Below are 27,626 nucleotides of genomic sequence, written 5' to 3' on the forward strand. Positions count from 1 at the left end.
GCTTAATTTCTATCAAATTGTATTTTTATTCAGCTATTTAAAACTTAGTTGAAATGTTTTATACTAAACAAACTTATCAATCTTGTTTCTTTTGGAACCAGTACGATTTCGGAGTTTTTTTATTAGTTTGGGTTTTTGGACGTAGTGCGCGACGGGCGACTCGAAACTTCGTGCGCGCGTACATGGGCGCAGCTGGGAAGTTGGTACACAATTTCGATGTAACAGCATCGCAAATTCACCGGCATTGCTGGCTGCTGCGACATGTAGAAAGTTACCACGGTGTTTGTGGCTATGACGACGTTGTGGCAGTTACGTCCAACCGCTGTCATCGGTTCCGCAACGCTTGTCGCCGTCGCCACAGTGATTTTTTCGCTGTCCTACCGGAGTGGTGTGCCCCTCAGCGGCTTGGAAAGCTGTTACGTATTTATTGATCGCTTAAAAAAATCGGAGTTCGCCTTTATATACGCGAACGTTGGTTCATTGCTCGCTTCGGTAGGTTTCAGTCGAGAGGGTAGAAGATGGGAAAGCCGAAACGTCACGATACGAAGTACCTTCCGAGGTATAGATGCGAGTTCGCTGACGAAGAACATCGCTGAAGAGGTTTTGTCGGTGAGTGTCATCGCTGTTGTGGCACGACGGCATTATGTAAATATTTTTAAGATCGTTACCGTTTCTCAGTATATGCTTTGCTGCGTTGACAAACTTTTCCCTGTGACTTTCCTAGGAGCTCTAAGGCTGTTAACTTTCTCAGGAAAGCAGCTAGAACCACGTCATCCATTTTTCCGGCTTAGGCGAGTGACACTGCGCTTGTGTTGTCTGTCATTGGTAGCTTTTGTTTGTTTGATTCAGTTTTACCTCTGAAGAACCCGACTCCGTCTATATAATCAGCGAATTGCTGCATCGATTGTTTTGTGCGCGCCTCAGAATAACCTATTCTCTAAATACTTTTGTTGATTGATAGTGCCATGAGTTTTGATGTTTCTAACAATCAAAATCACAGACTAGATTATGGTTAGCCCGTTGAGTCTTCACCTGAGCACCCTAGCAGAGAACATGTCAATGAGGCCTCACCGCTGTATGGAGGCATAAAATCCTTCAAGAGCAGGGACACCCGGTACATGGCATGAGGGGCCGGGTTACACAGCACAAAAGCCCTTTGGCAAATGGCACACACTTAATTCAGGTTTCTTATTTAAGGGCAGCCACTCGACTGACTGCCATGCTGTAGTAAAGTGTAGGTAATATCGTGCTAAGGTATTCTATATTGGTAAACTTGTAGCGCACAATAAGAAAACAAACACAGCAGGACACATGGTTTGAGAAATTGAAATTGTATCTGTGAGAAGGCACATAATTTAGCTTTAGGACGTTGTTAGTTATGGCTAAGCAGTGGTTTATGCACTTAAATTGTGTTGTACACTTATTGCAGAACCCCAACAGCAATCTTCAGGCACTCCTGTCATGGAGAGAACCTCAGCAGCATGTCAAAACGTTGCCACTGTCCAGATTCTCAGCTTTTCTGCCACCTCATGGTAACATTCACGGTAATCCGTGGTGGCTGTTGGAAGCAAAAGACTCGCGGAACTCCGATGGACATGTGGAGGCAGATGTCTACGAACCACCAACACCCAGAACGCCAGCCGAAGTCCTGCTTGGAGAGCTTTTTGGGATGTTTCATCAAAATGTCTTCCTCTTTACGAGAGCATCGCCTGCTGGAACAGCTGCGGTCGTTACAAGAAGCAGAAACAGCACACTGGATATCCTGTTCAGGTTGGTATACACCGGTCTTTCGTTAACTCCTTATTATCATTCTGAGAAAAAGTGACCTTATTTCGCTTGTTTTGTTATGGCATATTTTCAAATTTCACTTCCTACAAAGCACTTTTAAGGCGTTTAAACCAAGTTACTTCACACTTTGTGCATGCAAACCTCATCCCACGAATAAGCAATATAGATGTACTTGTCATTGCCATAAACAGTGCAGTCAGAAATGAGGAAAAGGCTTTATATTACAGACCTTCAAAATCAACTTATGTGAAGCAAAGCTCAGTACCAAAGAAAGTTTTCTCCCCATTCTTCCTCCACTAAGGCAGGTGGTGAAGTGCATGAAACTTCATGAAGCACAGAACGGTGCACAGAGCTTTGTCGCATGGCTTGCACCAGATCCCAGCACGACCCCTGTGCGAGCGGTCAGTGGGAGACGCCATCTTCGAAAAGAGCTCCTGCCGAAAGGTGCCCAAAGAGCACAATTTCAAGAATGCCGTCTTCGAGCAATGACAAAGTGCTGCCATCTATTTAGTAGAAAAAGAAACTAAGTGGTTGCACTCTGTTCATCCAAATCAGTTCAAAAAGGGGAATATTGCCGTGGACAATGTGAACGTGTCCAAAGCAGAGTTTACTACAATTGCGCTGACGAGCTAGGTTCGTCCAAAGCGCTTCAAGAGTTAATGTTAACTGTTGCTTTCTGAGAAGACCAGAATACAGTAAGAGGTATGCTGGAGCCAGCATATGTTATTTACTGTGCAATATAAAGAACTTGTATCTTACCACTGCATGCAGTAAAGTAATGGAAAGAAATTCTCAGCCTGTATAGAAAAGTAAATATGTCTTGAATCCAAGAAATCTGTCATACCCATTTCTGTTTGCGTGTTGCCCTGTGACACCCAAAGTAATTATAGAAGTAACCATTCCTTTTATTGAACTGTAAATCAGTAGTTTACAGAGTAATGCCTTTGAAGCTTGCCGTGGAATTTAAAGAAGAGGTTAGCCCTTAAGTACTTACTGTAATACATGCTATGCTGAAACTCATCACAGCCTTGAATGCAAAACTATCTTGCTCTGTTTCTGTGAGCCAGTATTGTTTGTGGGCTGCAGTTGCTGCTGTGACATTTGAATGTTTTGTCTGGGTCTTTTCTAGATATGAAGACTTTGAGTCTGTTATATAGGCTTTTTGTGGATATTCTTGACAACATACTGGCAATTAACATTTTGGGCAGTAAAGACGTTTTACTGTCCCTCTTATCTTCTGAGCCAGAGTTTTCTAGCTATATATGACAGTTCTAATTATAGTTGTACTCTGGCTTTGATTGCTGATAACAGTTACTAAATTTGACACCATGAGTAGCATTAACTGGAATTTCTGTAGTTTTGTTCACGGTTTGCAGGCAGCGCTGTGCAAGCATCTGGTCTTCTGGCACTTTAGAAAGTGTAGTGCATTTTGTTTTATACCTGGAAAAATTAAACCCACGACAGCTGTCTATATGGAAACAGCTTAGCGGGATGTTTCTCAATATATGCTGCTGCATTTACAGTGAATGTTTTCTCTTGAAATCAATGCTTAAGATAGCTCATTACTTTTTGCTCGTTTGTGAACCAAGGTCATTTTTAAGGGTTTGCACAATAAGCTGAAACACCCTGCATAATGTGAGTGCCTCTGTCGCAGCAATGCAAAACCAATGTGCAGTGCATTTTGCTTATTTGGGCCTGTGTATTAATGGAAACACTTCCCGATACTTTTACCCCCATGTAATGTGAGGTCCAGTGCAATGTCACATCACTGTAGCAACAGGCATTTGTTGACTTGGCTACAATCCTGTGCTGTCCATAGTGTCGGTTCATTTGGCAATTAAACAATGTGGAAACAGCAGTGACGCAGCATATGCCCACTGACACATTTTGTCCATCATGTCCAATTCTCTTTCTTTAGCCAATCCCTGCAGGCAGAAAGTGATACGTTGATGAATTACAATTCTGAACAGTTATAGCCATAGTCCTTCTACTGTGTCACATATATAAGGTGTGCGAGCTGGGTCAGCCCACATACAACTGGTATAACAGTTGTTGTGTTGTGTGGATGCCATATGTAGATCACACTATGTTACGTAAAGTGACTGATTGAGAACGTGGCCCCTGATCTCTGTGCCGACAGGTCCCACGTTGAGTTCCAGATCAGCACGCCACCACACAGGCCACTTTGGTTCACGCCTGCTCAGTTCCAAGGACGAGTGGTGATCAGTGAGGACGGTTCTGTCCTGCACCACTTTGAAGCTCACTTGCCTACCGACCGGCAACTTAACGTTGGTGTGTGCAGCGTTGGTTCTCTATTTTTTATTCCTTACAGTGGAGTTGTTTTTGTGGCTACACTTTTGCGAAAATACAAATACTAAAATATGTCAACATGAAAGTACTAGTAATTTGTTGTTTATTTCTTACATAAATGGAGAATTACTGCTGACCGCACTGTAACTGTCTACTTCTAGCTACTTCTACTGACACCTGAACTGCCGGTCAGCAGTAGGGGCCAGCTTGAGGAGGTGGAAGGGGGTGTAGACAGGGAACGATGACAGAGTAGGGGGACGGAAGCTATTCGCATGCTGTACAATGATATAAAAATACAAGCAAATAAATAAAAGAATCTGTGTAAACAAGAAAAGCCATAGTTTGGTTTTGTTATCATTTCGATGCAGTGTTTGCAAACACAGCCCTGCAACAGGCTCTGTTTAGTTGGTGAAAGTGCAACATTAGAAAAGGTCACAGTTAGGTATATAAGGATTCAGAAGTCGGTGTACTGAAGATTACAGGAGCTGTGGGGTGTGATGAGACTAATGTGTGGCCAAAATTACAAGTCCTGGAGCTTTAATGAAATGTGCTTTGGAAAATTATCAAAGTGGAGGAGGTGGCAGTAGGGCTAACTGCGCTACCAGCTATGGAAAGTGGCCTGTGGTTCTAGTTGTTATCGTAGAAAAAAAAAAAAAAACTCTGGTTGGCGATAAAAATTCAATGAATTTCGAACTTGGAATATATGCCATCTAGGTCAGTATATCCCACTCCTATGGTTTGATTATTATTACACATCACAGAGTATTCAAGTACTCACAAGTGGTGTGCACTCTAACATATCAAATTTGTTGACCAGTTTTATGCACTGTTCAAAGCTTTGCCTTAGCGCAAGTTTCACCGTGCAAATATTTATTTCTTGCTTCTAGATCTGGAATGGCTATCACAACGGTATAGTGGTGACGCGCCGACCACAGAAGTGGACATTGGAAAAGTTCCTGAGATGATGCTTAGTATGGGAACTCCCAATGGGCTGCCTACGGAAATGCGCCCGTCATCTATAAGCTCTAATGAGGAGGACAAGGCGCTAAGAAAGCTGCATCAGATGTTCTTTCCTTTCCTCAAGGTGGGTTTGAAGCACTTCTGGAAACACTTGACTTCAAGGTGGTTGGAAACACTGTCTGGAAAACACTTGACTTTGTCGCCATTAGCAAGGGCGTGTTTTAAAGTGCAAGTGAAGCTCACAGTGCACAGTTGGTGTTCTACATTAAAGATCTCGCATTGATACGGGACCTCATTAGGACTTCAATATGGTTGCTAGCCAGGCTTGTGGGTAGCTGGTCCCTGAAGTATACGCCTCATTAGGGCAGTCATAAGAAGTGACGAGTGACTTCGTATGACTGTGACTAATGTGCATTATGCCTGTTTCAACCATTTGTAACGACCATCTATGTCTTTCCACCATGGGAACAACGGCCGCTCAAGTGTTGCTGTCAACATGGCCTCAGTCAGCAACAATTCTGCACCACGCGGTGCTGCCACACAGTCTTGCAAAGGACCGGTGGTTACCATGGCGTTATCGAGAGACCATGGTTTGGCAGTGCTTCGTATACGTGTTGCCCATTGCTGATAACAGTTTGTGGTGATGTTTTAGCTTTCAAGTATTTAATTTTTTTCTGCCTGAAGTGACATAGATAACAGAATTTTATGGCTCTTTTGTGGCTGATGCGCAGCCGTAATGCTGAGATCATGATGTTGAGACCTTCACAGAACGGTGGCATACCGCCGCAGTTTCTGAAGTTGACGCTTTCGGCGAACTAGAACGCTTCGCTCTCTTGTGCAGAATATGGGCATGTCCCACTGGTAGTAAGATATATCACAAGCTCTTGATTAAATAGTAGCGGCTGCACTTGCCGATTCCAAATGACAGGTGATCGGAACTGGGCGCCATTTTGAAAGAGCTTCACGACGCTACATCTCGTTCTTTAGATGGCCATTTCTAATGGAAGTTTGCAGCTAGGTGTGGAAACGCACTGGAAACAAAATGACAATGAATAATCTGGCTTTTGGACCAAAGTGCTGCCGAATTGTAACTGCTGCTGCTGACGCTAGCTTCAGCGCAGTTAATTTTTTAGCATTCTTAAGTGCGAGTCCATATATAACGAGCCACTGGTATGACCACTTTTCATGGCACTATCAAGTTTGTTATAAACAGGTTTGACTGTACCTTCTTTGTTGTCCCATCAACATCAATGTTTCTTCGTCATTCTATTGTAACCATAATGTCATCATTCAATCATGATTATGCTGCCGTTGTCAAGCTACTGTCAGACAGTTGCTATCATGCATCCGTTGTCAGACCGCCGTCGTCATGATGTTGTAGTCACTCCAGCCTTGTCAACTGACTCTCGTCATGCTATCATTGGCACACCATCGTCGCAGTAGTTCTATCGTCATCACCCTAAGTTCGACATCCAGTCGTCATCAGCCATCATTGTCACGCATCATCGTTGTCATATCATTGTTTCATGTCGTCGTCATTGTACCATTGTCATCATTCAAGAATCGACATCTCATTGTCGTCATGCCACCATCCTTATACCTCCTTTGTCGTTCCATCGATGTCACTTCTCCTTTATTCCATAATTGTCACTGCATGGTTGTTACATAGTCGTCAGCATGCCCCCATGCTCTTATGCAACCTTGGCAAGCAAGTGCCATAGCAAAGTGAAACAATATTGGGATATTTTACGTATATCCAAAGTAATGAAAGTCACAGAATGACCGCTACAGATCTTGCATAAATGTTACTTCAGCAATATGGTTTGTCACTACACTGCTCGAAAGCTAATCGCATTACTGTCGACAGTCATGAGATGAGCATTGCTGTAATTTTTTAGCCCACTGTTTCGCTTGGACTCCATGAACTTCCGCGATTGGCTCCCGTTTCTTTTCTTTTGCCCTTGTGAAATGTGCCCTTGCGATCAGCTCCTCATTGTCGTCTCTTCCAAAGCGCTGCACTTGCATGAGTGTGCTTACCCTTCGCTGTTATCTTACTTTTCTTCTTTCCATACACTGCACTCGTCCTCGTGCACTTCACTCATCACAAAAGCCCCCATATTGAAAAGTGTTTCCTTCAAAAGAAAAACTGCTACTCGGTGTACTACAAGTCCGCCACAACACACAATAAATGTTACAAACAGCATCCGTTATGCGTCCAGCACATAACGATCACAATTTCAAAATAAATTTCAGCATTGAAAGAAAGAAGTTCTGTTCAGTAAAAGGTCAAAGATATTGAGATGGCAACCAGTGATTCATCACTTCTCTCATATTATCTTGTCCCAGATCAGATGAATGCTACGTTTTGCCTGCTTATTGGAGGACGGGACTGACGCCACTTTATGGACTTCGGAGAGGGGAACGGCTGTGTTTCCGCATGACAGGACTCGGGAACTTAGCACACTTGTACAAATTTACGTTGCTGGAACTGAATGACGTTTTCAAATTCCGAGCCTCACGACTCATTTCCTCCAAAATTGAGAGAACTAACGTATCCTTTCAACCTGTCAGCTGAATTTGCAGAGTAATTTGTGTCATTCACAAGTGACACTTCAGAGGGCATAGTGGCTGCCTCATTATTCAATGGGGAATGCACGCCAATCTGCTCCCTTTGTTTTCTCTATAATGATTCGTTTCTGACACCTTAACAATGCGTTCGTCAGCAGAAGCACACTTTGATTGGTCAACAACCTTTTCAAACCTGCATACATGCACGCTTTGCATGCATCATGACACTGTGCCCTTTGTTTGTGCCTTTTAAGCAGCGTTAGTGAAGCTTCCCCTCATTGCTAGCCATAAGCAATGCATGTTTCAAGCTACCAAGTAGTAGCAATCTCTTAGTAGTAGTAGTAGTAGTGGTAGTAGTAGTAGTATAGTCTCATTGTAACCTTCTCTTGAAGCCTCCTGCATTGGAACTGGTGCCTTGGCTGCCTCGGTAGTGATTGCATTCTCTTGACACCTATATTGCACCTGCAAGATGCTTTTTTTGCATCCTTCAGGCCATTGTGCCAACAGGCTGCCTGATCGTGCAACTCATCAACAAATACACAGGTGCCATACCACAACCTGAGTTCAGTGGTAGCAGAAGCCAGGCGCCACAAGAAGCTAGTCCACTCCATCATCACCTGGGGTCCGCTGGATGACCAGTCCTGCTGAGGAAGCGCTCGGACCCTACGACAGGGTCCGCTGGCTTCGCCTGCAGTTCAAAAGCTCCTGCAGGCTGGCTTTGTCAGCTCGTGGAGCTTAACAGCTGAACTACATGTATGTACTAGCATTCACTAGTGGACACTTGACTACAGTCAACCTATGGTGTACTGGAATGGGGCAGTGTGTCGTCCATCTAGCAAAACAATGGGAGAACCGTGGTCACTTCGGCGATGATGCGATCAGACATGTGCTGCGATCAACCGATGTGCCTAGTGCGCAAAATTCAGACATATTCTGCAAAACTTTGACAAACTCCTAGAACAAACTGTTAGACAAACTTCAGATACACTAATGATGCCGTCTAAGCTTGCACATTTGCAATCGCAAATCATGTAGTGTTCCTGATCGCCAGCTCAGTGTTTTAGTTGCAGGAGACAAACAAACACTCATCTGCTCGTCCCATTCAGTAAGCATGCATGTTTTTGTTATCCAAGTATTTCGAAAGCCACGAGGATGAGAAGTCTGGAAGGAGCAACTACCTGCACTGTGCCAGGTAGGTTGCACGAGGTTCCTTTCACACTGCATCAGCCGGAAAAGCAGTCGGCAGGTTTTGCTGAAGCAAAAAGAAATGTTCTGTGACGAATGCTGCCACCGTGGCTTGGACATCTTGCGCCCCAAAAGGGCGCCGCAGAGCAAGAATACGGTCAATTTGCCCGATCTGAAAAATCCGGGATTTGTTCTTGTTGTGCAGGAACTACGATGTGCAAACACACTCACACCAAAAAACATTCTTTTACAAAGCCAGCGCTTGTCGTGCACATAAAGAATGTGCAAATGAGACAGGACAAACCGCAGAAAGCAATCGGCGAGCTTTGTACGGACATGCGTGACCTCTGCGACAACTGTAACTGCTAATCTCTGAGGCCCTGTGTTGCGCCCTTATGGATCCACCTGCCAGCATTGACTCCAGGCTGCAGTGACAGATAACACTGAAGTAGACTAGTGTGCTCTAGCACCCCAGGCCATCATTGCAAACTTATATTAAAAAAAAATTATATTAAAAAAAAAACTACATTTTTGCTGCCAAGTTGCACTCTGGCTGGTCCAGTACACCATAGTCGAGCCCACTTATAACGGACATTACAGTCACATGCATTCATTACAGCTGATTATTCATAATAAGCGGACATGCAAGAATAAGCCAACAAAATGGCAGAAACATCTGTACTTTTCTGAACTTTACAGTCCGCTTTGCTAAGGACTGTAAAGTGTGATCTTAAGTTAAGTGACAATGAATGCGAGTGAGTGTTGGTATGTATGAGCGGGTGTGAGTAAAAACGTGAATGGGTGCCAACAAGTGTAAGTGAATAGATCGCCTGTTTTCTTTAAAGAACCCAATTACCGTATGCCGTATACTCATGTAAGGGCCGCACCCCCGCTTTGGTTTGGAGGGCGCAATTTCAGGGGAAAATGCAAAACACCTTGCCAGAAAGCAAAGTTAGTTCCGTTGCTACTAGATGATGCCAGCTGCTTTTGTGTCGACGCTGCTCATGCTGCCACCCTCGTGCCATTATTTCGTTGCATGGCACATCATCTCTGTTGGCACTGTTTCCAGCCAGATTGGTAGAATTTCGCCTCTAGAAAAGGGAGTCCTGTTTGGGTAATATCTGATCAGGGATGGTGAGCTGGCATTTGAGGCCGCTTACTGTCGCGTTATGTAATTTGCGCCTCTCGTACCGTCTGCTACAGTTGCGAAAACAGTGCGAACCTTTTACAGGCTGTCATCGTCCTGATTCGTTTAAGCGCCACACCCAGCCAAGATTCTAGAAGAAAAAAGTGCGGACCTTGCATGAGTACATAGAGTATTCACACCTACCCAGGGCACTTCCACACGCCAATTTCAAGTTCTGCTGCATGAATATTTCATAAATACACTTCATAAATGTTTTGATTTGGTTGTGGTACATTTCATTCTAGCTGCTGCATTACGGCAGAGTACGTGTTCACAGCGGCCTCGCAGAACAAAGCCTGTGAATTTTGGTATGAACAGTTAACACCTTCAAATAGAAAGGATTTTTTACGTTTTTCACCAAACTGCAACATTTCTTGGCTTTGTCTGTGTGCATTTGCAATGAAGAAGCTAAAGGTCATCCATCCAAATGCCTGGTTCAATTCTTCTTATTATTGTTTTCTCATACCCTGCACTTCCCTGTGCATTTCATCTTTACATATTTTTTTATATTCCAAGGTTGGCAGGCCCGAGCCGATGTTTTGTATCATGTGATGCCCTATGTTTCAAACGTTTGTATTGTATGATGTATTACTGAGTGTATCGGCTGAGCTGGAATCCAGGAAATTAACATTGTAACCACGTGGTGTTCATTTCAAGGATTACGCTGCCTCCGAAACGGATCAAGCAACGAAGAAAATGGCTGCTGCCTGTCTCAGCGAGTACAAGTTTCCCGTCCAGATTCTGTGCCTCCTGCCGAACGCAACAGTAGTCGACAGCATCTGCGCCAATCACCTTCTCGCCGTAGATGACGTCGATGAAGCGGAACTTCAAGGGTAGGCTTTAACTTCTTGTACGTCTAGTTAAGCCGAGTTTAAAGAGACATGAAAGAAAAACATTGAATCAGTTTAAGCTGATATAGTATTCTTTCAAAACTCTACTTTAGTTAAATTTGCTGTAAGAACTTGGTAAATACAAGAGAAAGCAATGGTCACACTTTCGTTTTGTGGATTTCGTGCCGTAACTTCACTGCCATACGTCAATGTGGCGTCAGGGATTTCAAGTTATTTTCTTTTACTTGGGTTGTTGTGACCCCACAAACACTCTTGAAGCTTGCTGAGTTATTGGTTCCTTTAGAATTCAATTGAAAGCCAAGAAGGGCAGCCCTCGCACCCCCCCCCCTTTTTCTTTCTTTTTCTTTTTTTTTTTTTTTCAAACAGCTTGGCCCACATTAGCTGAGACACAGAGTAGAGCTGGAACTTCAGAGATAACCAGGAACTTCAAAGGGAAGCTAGGGACTACATGACAAGTGATGGACAAGGAAATTATGGATGTAGCGTTCAGAGATAAAATGACAGGATAAAGGATCGGTATGTAATAAGGAGGAAGTGTGCATGTTGTACGAGATTAATTTGCGCACAATGCAATGTGTGATAATAAATGGGATTGAAAGAAAGCAAGCCTTACACGATACCGCCCATGGCTAGTTTTCCAATTAAGAATACAGGGTTATGCTGGGTTCAATTTTTGCAGATGTCGAACTTAATAGTTATCAACAGTCCAATTTAAAATTGTTTTCCACGGTGCATGCTGTCATCTAATGATAAATACACTAAGCATGCTTATTTATTTGAAGAGTTACTCAAGGTAGGAATTAAATTGCAGCCCACAGAAGGCTAGGCTTGCAAGCAGGATGCTTCAGTTTCTCTTTACAAAAAGTGTTTAACTGACATTAATTTACATTGTGCATATCATTCACTGTCTATGTAAGTCGACCTATGCTATGAGGATTTCCAGAAGTTCGAAAAATGAGAGGGAGCATATTAGATGAAAAATAGGACTTGGTCTTTGTGGGTAATTGATTGATCTTGACTAAACAATGCACAAAAATGAGTAACACGAGCTGTTACACACTTCCGTCTATTTGCTCTTGCAGAGGCATGTGTTGTTACTGTGATTGGCTCTGTTTCTCACACTTCTTTAATTGAGGTTTGCTTGTTTAGCGACCGATTGATTGGTGACCATTGTGTGTTAGGAATAATAAAGGGCGATTGACAGAAGTCCGTTGTTCTTGGCCATCTCTACATTTCAAAAGCGTCCATTTTGAAAACGTTCATTCCGCCTAATTATACATTTTTCTTTTTCATTCAGATTCACTGACCCCATCGAAATGGCTTACCACCAGTTCCTCAGCTCCTGCATTACAAAGGCCCGCACCAAGCATCTCTTCGAGATTTCCTAAACCTTCGTCTCTCACAAGAATGTTGCACCATAATCAAAACATACACAAAAGTGCCTTTCACTGTAGCGACGGTAGCTATCATATGAAATCAAAACAATATTTTACACTCGTCCTTAGTTAAGTGGCCCTGTCTCAGGCTTAGTCACATACTCACTGAGAACATGCTGTCCAGTTGTTTCATCGTAATTCATGGTAATACAGTTGAGCTTTGTTATAACGAAGACATGTCGAACACAAAAACACCTTCGCTAAATCCTATATTTGTGTTAAGCATACACACTGACATTAGCATGAAGAAAACGAAAATTGACAGTTGAGTGTAAACAATAATGATGCCTCCAATTAAATGAAATACGGCCAGTCATATTTCAGATTCACTACGTTATATATTATATAATGAATTATATACTTGTGTTGAGATATATTGAGGCTCAACTGCAGTCAAAGCGTGACAGCTATGTTATGAATGCAAACAAGTTGTGATTGAAACTGTCACACTGTACTGAGCTATTACAGTGCCTGTAGATGTCACATATCAAAATATTCATCTATCATAACTTCTGGAATGTACACACAGACTGCACCCGCTATGTTACTGCTAGTAACTCGAGCTTAGCATGAATGCTGCTGACAATTGAAGCTTAGCATGAATGCAAAATCAAAGCGTGTATACCTGACACCTATTAGCTTTTGCTTTTCCTATGATTATCTGTGATATAACCGCCTCCACCAATCACAGCATATTTTTTTTTTCCTTTTGTAACATCACAATGCAAGTGCTGCAAAAACATCACATCTGTTCCGTCCTAAAGCCCTTTTAAAGTAAAGCCTCGTTAGCTCAAAGTATGATATTTTGAAATAACAATTTTTTAAGTTGAGTTTTTTTTCGCCGTGATGTCAACTCTATGCATTTTTCACCTCTTATCTCTCAAAAATTTTTGCTCCATACTCTGAATATCTCAAAATCTCAACTGCAAAACTGCCTGGGAAGAGTCAAAACCCGAAGGTTTCCATATTTTGTGTACAGCTGCGATATCGCCAAAGAGTGAAATCGGAATTCTGTGGCCACAGCGACTTTTCATGAATGGCGTGAACCAGCCTAGGCCTTATGTTAATATTTTTCATTTGCACAAAAAGTGTGCGTGCCCTCCCAGTGGTGTGTGAGGCTAGACGGAGAGGTTAAAACCATTACTCCCGTGGGTCGGGTAGCACCGTGCTTATCAACCCCTTGCAGGAAAGGGCCTGGCATCACCACTGGCGAAGTGCGCCTTCGCACCGACCAAGGTCACGTCGGAGAGAGCAACCCGCTTAGCAACCATTGCTATTTACCTGATAAATGTGAAAATGACAAGCGACTTCTGCCAAACCTTTCACAATGCATCGGGATTGTAGAGGTCTTAGAACGACAGAAAGCTGAGCTAGTTGGTAAGGATTCATTACGCAAAAAAGAAGTGAGGCGTGCAGACAGGACACAAGAGTAGAGAAGTGGACAACACGAACGCAACACGAACATGAAGTGCACAACACGAACATGAAGTGCACAACACGAACAACACGAACGGCGTTCGTGTTGTCCACTTCTCTACTCTTGTGTCCTCTCTGCACACCTCACTTCTTTTTTGCATAATTGTAGAGGTCTCTTTTGCAAAGGGAGACGATTTTATGAATATCCCGACGCGTGGATTTCCTTGACAGCCGAGCATCATGGCTTCCGACACTTTTCATCTGGTAGCGAGCGATCGTGCTGCGCTATGCTAGCTAGTGTAGTCAGGCGCCGCACTACATATTCGTTCTCCCTTTCTGTCGCTTACGCACGATTGATTGCTGCCACCTCTCTGTGGCTCTCATGTAAGCGGTGAACTGGGAGTTGAGCTTTGCTTTTTTTTTTCTTTCTTCTCATTGAGGATGCTGTCAGTGGCGCATTAGTACAGCTATGGCGTATTCATTGTGACCTTGAGGAAGGCAGTCAACGCTCTTGAGCAGGCGCAGTCGGACTACTCGCTACAGCTAAATGAGGCGAGCCCACGGCGTAGTTTCAGTTTTCGCGAGATCATGGCTTGGCAAGGTCACTGGCTTCATGCTTGTGCAGCGTAAACAGTAACGCCACTTGTGCACATTCACAGTTCTGGTTGAGTTTTCTAAGTGAAATTGTATGGAATTCATTGCAGTGTCAGTTTCTTGTTTTTTTTTCCCCCCCGCGTTTGTAACTGGTTTTCAGTGCCAAGCGCACTGCCTCGCCACAGTGCTAGGAACGCTCTTGTCTGCGGATGCCGATCTGTCCGGTGTCGATTCGCGTGAAACCTCGCGAAAGTGATCGTGTTACCAGAAGTGATCAACGGAGAATACTGCTACTAGTATACTGAGCTTATGCCAGCGAGTTAGCTGCTACCGGCGCCATACTGGCAAGTCCCTGTGGTCCATGAGTGATTTTTGCAATTTCAGTTATCTTGAAACTCTGCTTATCTCGACACTTTGTTTGGTATTTAAGAGTTGGCATTGGAGAGTTAATAAGGTTTTACTGTACTTAAGCAAGATATGCCAAGGCAAGACACCCAATATTTTTTCTACTGTTTACCACTCAAGATATTACTTGGGAAACAATCACACATTATTTGTCATTGTGCTCAACCTGAGATCTTCGCATAGATTTCAAAGCATTAAAAGACTCTCATCAGGTTTGAGTCTTATAAACAGATAAGTGTAGTGCTTAGATCATGCAGCAACATGCCTGCAATGTATTGCACCAACATATGGTGCGAAAGCAACTGAAGATTCAAACAAAAGATTATGTGCTGTTTAGCTCGAAAGCCTACCAGTGAGATGACAGCACATGTATGATACTTTTAGATAGCACACGTAGCACACACAGCACAAATAACAGGCAGCAGTGTGGAAAACGTGAAAATTTCCATGAAACGCAAAGGGCGCAGAATGTCCTCTGGCAAGTATGCCATGCAGCAATAAAAGAAGGGAGGCAAACAAACAAAAGCAAGAAGCTTCTGCCTCTTAAAGCAGTTCATGCTGGTGCGACAAAGAGTGGAATTTTCAAAGTAGGTTAGCACAAATGTTCCATCTGGTACCTATCACAACATATTTCCGTTTCTGTCACAGTTTTGTGTAAGCCAGCAACACTTTTTTGCTCACAGGACACAAGATGTAGCACGTAGTGCAGTGCCTTAGGATTTTACATGCATGCTCATTTTAAAGCAGCATTTATATTAGGAACACCGCGTGCGTAGCTACACCCGTTTGTTCTCCTGAACTTCAGCACACCAAGATCTTTCATGATGTTGATGCAGTGGTGTTTTTGCTTTAAGCCCAAGTCAGGTGTTCAGAACAGTCGTGTTTTGATGTTGGAGCTAAAGAAAACTGTTTAAGCTAAGTATCCTGATCCCAATTTAGTGGGGGGGAGGGGGAGGCTGCAATATCTTGGCAGTAATCGCACATCTTGCAGCTAGCCCAGTGACAGATTGGTATAGTGTACTGGTCGACTGTAAATAAAATGGGAAGGACTCGTAGCTTTTCCTTCAACACTGATCCTATCACTTTGCTAATAGGAATAATGTACAGTACAATCCACTGTTAAAGGGAACACATACGAATTTTTCGCTCGGGCAAGTACACAGCTGACCAGCTCTGCAGCAAGTTCCTATGCACATCTGCACAGTTCACTGACATAGCATGTCGGCACTTGCAGCTGGAGAACCAGAAGATTATATAGTGTGTTCCCTTTGACTTTTGACTGCACTGTACCTGGTAGCATTATGCTGTGTCATTTCAGCCTCAATCAGTCTCGCGCAATCCAATTGTGAGTGCGTCGAGAGCAGCTGCCTTCCAAAGGGATAAGCTGTGCTTGCCCCCCAAAAACGGCTTATGAATTGCCGTGTAACTATCTTTGTTAATGAGCAAAACGTGAACAAGGTTAATTAAAAAAGGCTCCTGCATTCACTTTGTTCACGTTTTAAAAAAGGCTCCTGCATTCACCTTGTTCACGTTTTACTCATCGTCTTGAATTTCCATCGCCCGCATTCCCCGTGTTTTCCCTATCTTTGCTAATGTGTCTCCACAAATGTGCCGCCATAGTTGACAATCGAGCAACGACATGGAATCATTTTTGACACAGCAGAATGTGCCTTAGCATGCTTGTCATGATCATTATACTCATTAAGGAAGAATGGGTCAGCAGTGGGTGAACAAGAGAAGTCTCAAGCCAATGCCTTGTGCTAATGAAACCAAGTGCCCGTGTCGGAACATTGACTCTAGGCATGCTTAATTTGCGCACTTCTGTTCAATTCAAATCTCCACCCTTTGACCCCTTCCTTTCTTCTTTTCACCGGAAAAAAAAGTTACTCATGAATATCCGAGATTTCTTTTAGCAGCAGCCTTCGTAATTCAGAAATCTGCTCTACGAGGAAATGTGTTCAAGAATACCAGTGCTCACTAGTCTGCGGGTCAGAGTTTTAATTTTGCAGCATGCTGTCAACGAAAATGTGAGAATGCAACCTTGTGTCCAAGCTTTTTGCTGGTGTGGTTTGCAATTCTTTTCAGTTTGCATATTCTTTATTCTAATAGAAATACTGAAGGAAAACACTCAAGTTTGTCTGCCTTATGAAGTTGTCTTTCAAAACCGTCTGCGACGGTGAAAGATGATGGATGCTTTATGCAGGCTCCTTGTGTGGCTTTAATAAAGCATGTTGTGTTTACGATTTGCACTGCCTCTCATTGAATTGGGAAAGACACTCTGGGTACGGTATTGTTGTCAATGATCTAGTCAACAAAGAAAGTAAGCATAAAGGCCTCTGATGTTTTAACAGCAACATGCTAGTGCATTCTTATTATCAGTTGTGTGTTTTGTACAGCTGTTGCAGAACTCTCTTGCTTGCTTAATTGGGCAGTGCCCCCTCTATGAATACGACAGTACATAGCACGCAAAACTGCGAAGCCATGTTGCAACTAACAATTTCAGGTCTCCACAGAGCTACCACAAATAACCTCAGTTTAATCCTATGGGTGTACATTAAGGATCCCCAGATGGCGAAAACTAATTCAGAGCCCCCTTACTACAGCGTGCCTCACAATCTGATCGTCGCGGTTTTGGCATGCACAACCCCAGAATTTAAATTATTGTTCAATTTACCCACTTTCTTGTACCATAAAACACGAGTATTGAGATTGCATATAATGAAAGAAAGAAAAGTCGGTTTTTGTTCTTGAAAAGACAATCGCCGGTAAAGTTCTTCCATGAACTGAGTATAACGTCAATGTATGTCCAAATAAATTTGAGAGCGGAGTTCATGGCAGAAGTAAAATCTGTCTCGGGCGACAGATTGCAGCGCCGAAAATCTATCGGCATTTGTTCTCACGCCGAGGCATGATTTATTTGCCGAAGAATTCTAAGTCAAGGATGGCTGTACATTTAAGGAAGTGGATCACTTGAGAGAACTAGTGCTGGTACGTCACCCACAATTGTCTGTCGGGCAGCAATTCGGTGCTACACCGACAAATTAGGTGCTGGTCATCGGTGCGCTACCAAATGTCACGTGTAACCAGCACTGGCCAGGAGGAACTATGGCTGTTTCAAGTGTGCAACTAAGAAAAGCCGGATGCTGTCCGGTAGGGACGCCATGATAATGGCTAGACATCTCGAGGGACAATGGTTGTTCGCCTATGTCAACACTGGCACTATACAATGCGTACAGCCAAGCCGAATTTGTGCTCTTCCTTATTTTAATCTCCAGCTATCATATAGAAGTTTTAAAGTGCATGGAATTGGGACTCTAAGGTAAAGGGGGATAAGAGTTCCAGTAAAAACATTTGTTATTGGTTCTAGACAACTGAAATTTTCCGCAAACATTCAGCCTTGCGCACCGACTGCAAATATACAATAAGCTTCTTTCCTAAGTCAATCCAAAATAGAGTTACAATTTTGTTGTTTAATTTAGGAGGCGAGATGCAAAGAAAAGAAATGTACTGCAGTAAGGCAGCTCAGCAGGTATGTTTCTGAATGTACAGAGTGTGCAACTTGGCATTTTAATGTTTGTATCTGTATTTTTGATGAAGTTATGAAACTGTAGTTTCAACTTTGTAAGGGTGAATGTTTGTTGGTTTCGCTAACATTTCAAAATATTGCCATGTCCTACCATATCATAGTGCTTCTGCTTTCTACAACTCTCTAGCATACAAGGAAAAAAAAAAAAAATTGAATGATTTGCAGAGGGACAGTGCCGACTCCAAAATGTAAGATTTGCAAAAATCAGTAATTGATAAAAATGCAAAAAAAAAACCTAAAGAGCGCAAAAACATATATTTCAAGCTACAAACTCCTATAGCTTTCTTCTGAAGTAGCATTGAAGGCTTGTTTTGGCAGGAGAGCAAGTCGGAAAGAGTCGCTTACAAACGAGACAAAGATGGCCGGGCTCTGATGAGTGGTTTTGGAATGGCATACAGGACAAAAATGGGTCAATTTTGGCACTTTCATGGGTGTAGCTGAACGTTTTGTAGAACAAATATGTTTCTTTTTTCTCAACGACACATCATTTTGAGCCAGTCTGTTAGAAACAGGTGCGTCATAATATGTCGATTAGAAAAATACTAACAAATGAAAAATAAATTTTTTTTGCAATATTTTTGTCTATAAGACAAATGTCCCCCACTTACTTGAGAATGAATTGAAGCTGTGCCTGTAAGAAATTTTCAGGTAGTGTTCGTGGGTTTGTCGCACGCCATCAGAAAATGCTTTAAGAATTTTTCAACGTGCATTTGGCTTCGTGACCTCTTCTCCGCAGCTCAGTCGAATGCAGAAACTCTCGATTCTCAACATGCAAGCACTCAGACATGTAGACAGAAGAAATTCACTTCTGCGTCACACAATAACAGAAAAGTTTTGAGCAAGTGAACTGCTTGACCGTTCAAAGCAACTTGCTCCTTTACAATCTCTCACCAGTATCAAAGCAGGCACTTGTCAAGCAGGACGTGGCAGAAATTGCACTGACGTCAGAATGATTCACAAAACCACCACAAGGCAGAAGAGCACAAGGTCATTTAGAGCAAAGGACATTAGGGAAAGATTCGAATGACATTCCTAACGACCACAGGATCCCAAGTCACTGGTTTTGAAACACAAACACGTGCATGTAGCACCGTAAAGTCAACATAGCCGAGGCTATTTAAGTATGACATCATAAGTCTCTGGAAGTCCATCTGTTTTTTCATAAGCAAAATACTCAATGAAGAACTACAAATGCCTCTTCGCAGTGTGAACAACAAATGTAAATAAGGTACTCCAATAACAAATAATCATAGAGTGCCTAGTCAATCGAGAAGTGCAGCAATTTCATTTCAACACGGCTCAGAACCAAAATCAAAATATAAAAAGGGCATGTCTTGGAAGTGATATAATACCCTTTGTACTGAAATTAAAGGGCCAGTACAATATTTTTTACACTCTTTCACAAGGCCAAACACAAGGGCAATATAGTAGGTGTAGACTTTTGCTTCTGAAGTCGTTGGTTGCGGGTAAGTGAACTCAACATAAACAAGTCTAAACAGATTGAGCCAAGCTTTTCTGATCCTGTGTTAGCAAACGCTTATGACACATGCGAGATTAGTCCTATGGAGGATGGGTAAGGGACTGCCTAACATTTAGCAATAGGCCATAGACAGATGCAACGCTACATGTTCATGTAATCCCGCACAAGACGTTTTCTTGTTACCTTTTCCTTCTTTTTTTTAGGTTTATATTTAAGCTGACGGTACCTATGCGCACATCAACAGAAGAACAAAGTTCCAGTGGCTTGACCAGCAAGCCATTCGAAAATTCTTGAGAAAAACTTTTAAAAGATAAGTGACCAGACTTTTCCTGCTTGATGTTGAAGTGTTTGCCAAAAAAAAACACTAATAGCCAAACACGTACACATGAGCAGCTTTAATTTAAAGTACAGTAGCTATAAAGGCAGCATGATATTGCACCCTCAATGTGAAAATAGCCTTCAATAAGAACGTTAAGCCAGTCACCAGTCAGTAGAAAATAACGACCGGCAGACTGGTGGACAAGACCATACACCAGGCGAGACATTGGCTATCTCACCAAAGTGATCACACCCTGCCGGCTCCGGTCACGACTGTCAGCCCTCGCTCACCTAGTGGCATCTCTGCAGCGTCATGGGAAGACAAAGCAAGCTAGCACCAGAAGGAAAGCTCTCTTAAAATTCCAAAGACTTCCTAGATTGGTGTAGCATTGACTTCCTTTGCCTCCGTCAGTGCCCGCGACTCGTGCACAAACGCAACAAAGTCAGCGCCCTGGGCCTTGGCAGCCCTCAAGAACCCACTGTTCGCAGTCACGGTCACTGCCTTAAGTCGGTCGCCGGTTCCAAAGATGATCTTCGAGCGTTTTCTGATCTTTCCGCGAAGGGCGAGCGCCGAAGCACACTCGGAGGGAGAGTCCGGTACGACTTCGAGTCGCTCGAACAGTCTACGCGCTGCCTCGGCCTCGCACGGTCCGGCCATGACTTTCACGATCGTCGAGAAGTCGTCGTAGGCAGATTGGCAGCAGACAAGCTTGCGGCTCGTGAACAGCTCGTCTAGAGCCGGCCGGACTGGGTTGCGGCGTTCACTCTCGGCTTGCTCGGTGAGTACGTTCTCGCGGAACCGGAAGTGACAGCGGCCGTTGGTCAGTGCGGATGCGCACGCGATCATCGTGGAGACGTCGAGGTTGAGCACAGCGTCCTTGGGTACCTCGTGCAGCTTCAACGCCGTAAAGTTTTCCGCACAGTCGTCAATGCCCGCCTCGCTGTCGTCTGCTGCAGCCTCGGGAGTCTCCTCGTCGCCTGCCAATAGCACATCCTCTTGGTTGAGCACCTGCGTGCAATGAAAATTTTTAATTAAGGTCTTCTCAACGTCAATGATTAGCAAAAATACAAAGAGATGTAGAAAATGTAGTAGCACTATTATTGGTTTGAGAAATTTCAGTGTCGATTTATACTTCTGGTCAGATGGTTGAGTTACAGCCATCATAAACAAGGCATACAGTACTGGACATCACAACAAAACAAATACGTTACACAAAAAAGGGCAGGAAGTTGCGAGAAATGGCATGGCCTAACTTGTTGGAAAAAAAAAGAACTTGAAACAAAGATTAAAATAATAGGCGAATTCCAATGAGGCAATATGTAAAGACACCAAGGTACTTAGAATTGGGTCGCATTGAAGAAGCCCAGATGGTTAAAATTAATCCGAAGCCATCTGCTACAGCATCCCTCAAATTCCAAGTGCAGCTTTGAATCAAAGAATCAATCATGAAAACGCCGACACTGTGTTCATCTTCTTTATTTATTGTTCACATGTCTTTGTCTTTCTTTCCCCCGAAAATATATTACACATATTTCTCCTAGGAAATATATAAGCTACTGTTTTTATGCCCGCAGTAAGTGCTCACAGTGCACAATGATCACCAGTCAAAACATCTAGAATGTGTACACCCTTGTGTTGTTTATATCGATCAAGGCATAAATATAAGCTATTTCTTCTATATTTATTTATTGCCTAGATTCTCTCATATTAATCCAGCCGTTATGTATTCACATGTTAAGAGCAAGCGGCCGCGGATACCGTACAAAATTTTGTGCGACAGAATGGTCTAGCGTGCTCGCCGACAAAATCGGAGCTTCCCACCCCACCGAAAGCGACGCCACCTCCCCTATACGAGTCAGTATGGAAGACAGCCCAGTTCCGCCCGTACTGACTATAAGAGTCCTGGGCATGTTAATTCTACATAACACCCATAATTCTGAGGCAATTGTCCGATTACGGACGACAGCCCGCCAAATATGTGGCCTAATCAGACGAGTAGCTACACGACACCGCGGTATGAAGGAGGCTGATATCTGCCATTTGACGCAGGCTTTCCTGATCAGTCGTGTCGTGTATTCATTCCCTTACTACCACCTACGCCTTTCTGACAAGGAAAAGGTTAACAGCGTCATTCGCACAGCTCATAAAGCTGCCCTTGGTCTCCCGAGGTATGCGAACACTGATCGATTACTTGAGCTAGGTATATACAATACCCTAGACGAACTCGTGGAGGCCCATAAAACAGCCCAACGTGAACGACTCTCCCGCACCGCAACTGGCAGGGTTATTCTAAGTAAACTCGGGCTGAATCCCGTTATGAATTCAGCAGGAAGAACAACATTACTCGGTGCGATCAAAAGGCGTTTGGTTATAAAACCGTTACCCAAGAACATGCTCTGTGGGAGACACGACAAGAGGCGGTCTGCCAGAGCCAAGGCCCTTCAAGAAAGGTACCAAAGCAACCAGCACACCGCTTATGTCGATGCGGCAAAGCAAAATCACCAAACTTACGTAGTGAGCGTCGTGACCAGAGAGGGAAGTATCCTCAATGCCGCGACCATAAAAACAGCGTCTGCCATGGAAGCGGAGGAGACTGCCATTGCTTTGGCCATCATGAATCCCTCTGTGCAAACTATTATAAGCGACTCCAAAAGGGCAATATTCAACTTTTCGAGAGGCAACATAGGCGTCTGTGCAGCGCAAGTCCTACGGGACTTTAATAATGAAAACACTGTTGAACTCGTATGGGTCCCTGCCCATTCGGGGAATCAAGGGAATGAGGAGGCGCACTGAGTAGCCCGAGGTCTAATCAACTGGGAGATGTGCCCCTCAGACTCGGATCCCATGGATGAGGCACCGACGACATACCACGAAATAACAAACTATTACAAGCAAAAAAGGCGAATCTACCCGCCTCCAAACGCAAGCCTCACGTGAGCGCAAGCCTCGATCCTGCGTAGAATCCAAACTAAATCGTTCCCCATCCCACATTGGCTAGCGATAATTACCAACGGGCAATGGAACCCAATATGTCAAAATTGCACAAATCAAACATTGGCTACCCAAAATCACATTCTTTGGGGGTGCGAGGGCTTACCCCCTCCCAGGTCACTCCTGCCAGCTCCCTCACAACATACGTGGGAAGAGCTGCTCAGAACGCCGGACGTAAAAGTACAAGAAGCCCTCGTTGCCTGGGCCGAAAGGGTCGCTCCTCGTGAGGGGCCATCCTAGAACTCGGGCCTGCCAGAACATAACTGAGCAGAATCTCAATAAAGTTGTTACCACCACCTGGCAGCATTTGTAATGCAAGGTGTCCTTGAAGAATGACTGGATAACTGATCACTGTTATGTAGTCAGTACAGCACTGTTCAATATTTCCTTGGCTCCAAATAAGTTTACATAGCATGTTATGTGGGGTATGTTTACCATGCCAATTCGTGCTCCCATAAAGTGTATAAAGCAATCAGCAATGAAGCAATTTCAACAATCAAGCAAGTCAAGAAACGAAAATGAATGGAATATGAAAGATACAGAAGAAGCAAGTGCAACACAAAAGTCATCAGTAAATTCAAAAATCAAGCAATCGAGGGACACAAATGAAAGAGATACAAAGCAGGCCCAACACATGGGTATATTACAGTTCCAAACAATTGTAAGGTAATTAAAGATAGGTTTCAAACATTTTCAGTGAAATTTGTGATACTGCATCATTAGAAAGACTATTCCAGTCTGTGATTGTTTTCGGGAAATTGAAGCTGAAGTTCATCACAATGTATTCTGTCCTTTCTCTGATCAGCTCATCGTTTAAATTGTTCTTTAATTTCACAAGCCTGTCTGCAAGGTTAATGTAGACGTGTCTTCTAGTGGGCTAGGAATGTGCCCTCCTGGTAGGGGAAGATCAGGCCTGTGGTACTTCGAAATAAATTTAAGAAAATGTAGACTTAACTGTGCTTCATAGAATGGCAATCAAATTCTATGCCACAGAACGGCATAGCATGGCAATCGCAAGACAAATTGCCAAGTAGCCCCTCCTGCTACACGGTCGCACGTGCCCACGGCAGCCAGGCTCAATGTTTCGAAACGCAACCGCTCGAGGGCTCACCTCTGCGCCGACGGCCTGGATGATCTCCCGGAGTGGTTTGCAGACGGGCAGCACGGTCCACACCTTGACCTTGGGCGCCTTGTAGAGGTGCGGGTGAAAGCCGGCGCACTCCACCATGTCCTGGAGCTGGTCCAGGATGGTCCGCCGGCCGTACTCCCCGTCTCCAAGAGACGAGGTCAGCAGGGCGTCAGGGTTACGCGCCACCACTTTGATCCACGCTGCCCCGTGACTGGCCACCACGTCCACAACCGTCCGATCGGCACAGCGCCTCTGCCTCTCGCAGTCGGCATCACTCTGCGAGCAAGTTTTTTACATGACCGGATATATTTTGTTTTTCTTAATCCTAACTTTTCCAAGCATTTGTAAAAGGATCAATAATGTACACATTTGAGGAGACACTGTTGGATAACTGGTACGCAGAGGCTATGGCTGATTCACATGTGGTTGCCAGCACTGGTGCCAAAAAAGTTCTGGCAGTACCGCGGGCACATGCTTTTGAATCGAGCGCCGAGGTCTGGGCGACATCATCTGCTTGGCCTTCTTGCTCGGAGGCCTTACACATGTGGTTACCTTTTTTTTCGGTTCAAGGCTAGCTTCTTGTGCTTTCAGTGTTTCTAAAACACGACGCTGTGCCATGAACAACACTTTTTTGTGTGGGAGACTTGTTGCAAGGCGTACGCAGTAAAAGAAACGAACAAAACGACATTAAATAAATGAATGCAGCCTGTGTGATCTAAGTGTTGCCGCAATAGGTTATTGCATCTTGTGTCAGTTATCCAATGGGCAAGCTTCTCTGGATCATGGGAATGACTGCTGCATGTACTGCAACCTATTCTTGTTCTTCAGAATAACTTGCAGTGAGACATAACTACGACTAAGCTTGCTTGCCAATCGTAACACAATAAAAGAAAATTATTTAGGGAGCAAACATTTAAGAAATGGCCTGAAAAACATTAATAGGCATACTTTATGTAGTTTACTACAGGAATGTCATATTTGCACCCAGCCGTAAACTGTTTGAAGCCGAAGCTTTCGAATGCGTTTGGCCAAGCGACTTGCAACAGTTATGAGAACACACTACGGTGCGAAAAAATATCTCTTTTTAGAAAACAGTGAAGAATAGATTGTCTTTTGCTACAAGTTCGCTTAGCATCATCAGAATGTGGAGACACAAAGCACGAAAGTATGCATTTAATGGCCAAGTGAATTAAGAGTATGCGCTATGCCGTGAATGGCATCAAGTTTTAATGCCACTAAGCACATCTGGGTGGCACCCCATAAATGGCATTAAAATTTAAGGCATCAGCAAGTTAATGTCATTTTCTGTGTCCGCGTGGCACAAGTATATAAGGCACAAAGGAAAGCAATCACGACGGCATTGGAAGTGTCGCCCTTGTCGTTGCGATCACTGTCTTTTGTGTGCATTCTTTTCGTGGCAATTATGTCTCGCACTATTTTTATTCATCCGTAAATTTTCTTAGTTGTCATGGTCCAGGTCCCCCTTGCCTATTTGGCATAGACAGGCGCACTTTAAGCACAGCTTGAATAGTGTGAATACCAGTCAGGACTCTGTTTGCTTGCTTAAGCTATTCAATGAAAACAGCCCAATACATGATCAACATGGTGGAAATTTGGGCTTGTTGGTACAATATCTCCGTATTACGCAGCCCAGGATAGGGCAACACAGGCGCCCTGTGTTGTCCCATCTCCTCCTTTTGTCGGTATTTACCCTGCACCACACAATAGGAAGGCCAATATAATGACTTGTACAGTACTCGGTGATCGAATACGTGCAAGGTGCAGAAGGTCCATTCAATTTTCCTGCACTTTTCTCAGCTAGCTCAGGAGGTGCTGGACTTTGCGTCATTCGACAAGTCACCACTCGTTTCGCCAGTTCAACACGGTGTCGTCTGCAAGTCCCCGCTCCTTTCACACGGCGCAGTGCTTGGTGCAGCAGAAGTTCACGGCATTCCCTGGCACTTGTCAGAGAGGTAACGCAGGGCTGGTGCAGGTCGAGCCGTGCCGGTTCCATGCGAGCAACCAGTGCAAAGTACCAGTGCAACCTGGTACCAGTACCAGTGCAGCTACTTTAAAGTAGCTGCTCACTAAGTGCGGGGGTGAATATCGAATGGATCTAGAGACATATATCTCACCTCGGGAAGCGAGAACGGCTTGAGCACGTCGACCAGCCCGGTGACGGCCAGCGAGCAGGTAACAACGGCCGACAGGTAGGCCAGGTTGGTGCAGCGCAGGTGCTCCTCCTTGATTCCCTCGGGCGTCTTCCAGAGCTTGCGGAGGAACTTGATTTCGGCCTGGATCTTGCGCTGCAGCTTGCTCTTGCCCGGACACACGGTCAGGGAGTCGCATTGCGCCAGAAGCTTCTCGGCATCGCCGATCTTCTCGAGCACTTTCTCCCTGGCGCTGCCTTGCTCCAGCACCATGTCTTCCAACCTGCGAAACGTTTTTTTGACGAGGTTAACGAGAATTGTCGGTCGGGCGGAAAGCTCGCTGCGAAGAGCGGTTAGTTATGCGGAAAACAGATTACATAAACTTCGCGAACAGCTGGCGCGCTCTGACAACTTGACTTAAAAAAAAAAAAAACAATGCAACTACGTTTTCGCAATCTCTGGACCAGAAACTCGTACGGAACAATACGTTTAAAACATAATGAACAGAATATGAATAACTGAGTCCTCTAGAGTCGATAATTTTTTTTCTGAAAATTTTTTTTTGCAGGTAACTGCTTCCGCGATTTCAATACAATCAGTAAAGTCAGGAGGGTTGCAATGTGGACTTGTTGGGTGTGTCCCTTCGTGTCTTCTCTTGTCCCGTCTTTGAATCGCGCTACCATACTCCCCTTGAAGTAAAGTCAGGACGGTCTTGGTGCTCTGTCCGAAAACGAAACACTTACGTGAGAAGCTTCCTGCTGTATCTGAAGAGTAAGTAACCTCTACGCTCTGTAAACCTAGTTAGCCCAGCGGCAAGGGGTCTCTGACAATAGTGACTAGTAAATTAATGAAAGCTATTAGCCATCAGCGAAACACAACAAAGAGCGCCCGCCATAAATGCACAGTCTCGAAGGCTGTTTACTGAGGTGGGGAAGGAACAGCCTTGAAGCAGCTACCAGCGGACTGTCTTGGAGAACTGCCCGCACAGTTGACCCGAGCTCCCGCCGTTAATGCGGCGCCAGCGTCTACAAAAACGGGGCAAGTGAACTGGCGACAATTTGCGCGAAGCGTCAAGGGCGGCGACGTCAGCTGACAACCGCAGACACTGGGAAATGCCACTGTTAATAAGAAATCTCTTCACGTAAAACCGCACATACACATTCGCCGCTGGAATCCCACCTGTTTGCAAAACAGAAACAAAACTCATGTCGATTAACTAGAGCCACTTCCTCGTACTCCGTTGAACAAGCTCAGATTTGCTTGTTTTAACAA

The 27,626-nt window shown here is 44.1% G+C and overlaps 2 protein-coding genes across 5 annotated transcripts; one reads left to right on the plus strand and one right to left on the minus strand.

Annotated features, from left to right (window-relative positions):
* Nucleotides 1-139: 139 nt before the first annotated feature.
* Nucleotides 140-16,942, plus strand: LOC135899446 (selenoprotein N-like). The gene is made up of 7 exons (XM_065428699.1): nucleotides 140-609; nucleotides 1,430-1,770; nucleotides 3,929-4,080; nucleotides 4,986-5,182; nucleotides 8,170-8,379; nucleotides 10,655-10,830; nucleotides 12,146-16,942. The coding sequence occupies exons 1-7, from the start codon at nucleotides 292-294 to the stop codon at nucleotides 12,234-12,236; spliced, it is 1,485 nt and encodes a 494-aa protein (XP_065284771.1). The 5' UTR covers nucleotides 140-291; the 3' UTR covers nucleotides 12,237-16,942.
* A 2,129-nt stretch (nucleotides 16,943-19,071) lies between these two features.
* LOC135899453 (UPF0415 protein C7orf25 homolog) lies at nucleotides 19,072-27,603 on the minus strand. Of its 4 annotated transcripts, none has more exons than XM_065428712.2 (4): nucleotides 27,512-27,603; nucleotides 26,340-26,637; nucleotides 24,187-24,480; nucleotides 19,072-21,092 (listed from the first exon to the last, which is right to left on the minus strand). In XM_065428712.2, exons 1-4 carry the CDS (start codon nucleotides 27,559-27,561, stop codon nucleotides 20,457-20,459), a joined length of 1,278 nt encoding a protein of 425 aa, XP_065284784.1. In that variant the 5' UTR covers nucleotides 27,562-27,603; the 3' UTR covers nucleotides 19,072-20,456. The 4 variants fall into 4 exon arrangements, with proteins under 4 accessions (XP_065284784.1, XP_065284810.1, XP_065284792.1 ...); XM_065428738.1 differs by lacking the exon at nucleotides 27,512-27,603 and adding an exon at nucleotides 27,311-27,505; XM_065428720.1 differs by lacking the exon at nucleotides 27,512-27,603 and adding an exon at nucleotides 27,277-27,505.
* Between the last annotated feature and the right edge of the window lie 23 nt (nucleotides 27,604-27,626).

The sequence above is a fragment of the Dermacentor albipictus genome, chromosome 10 (assembly GCF_038994185.2).
Source record: "Dermacentor albipictus isolate Rhodes 1998 colony chromosome 10, USDA_Dalb.pri_finalv2, whole genome shotgun sequence".
NCBI classification, from domain to species: domain Eukaryota; kingdom Metazoa; phylum Arthropoda; class Arachnida; order Ixodida; family Ixodidae; genus Dermacentor; species Dermacentor albipictus.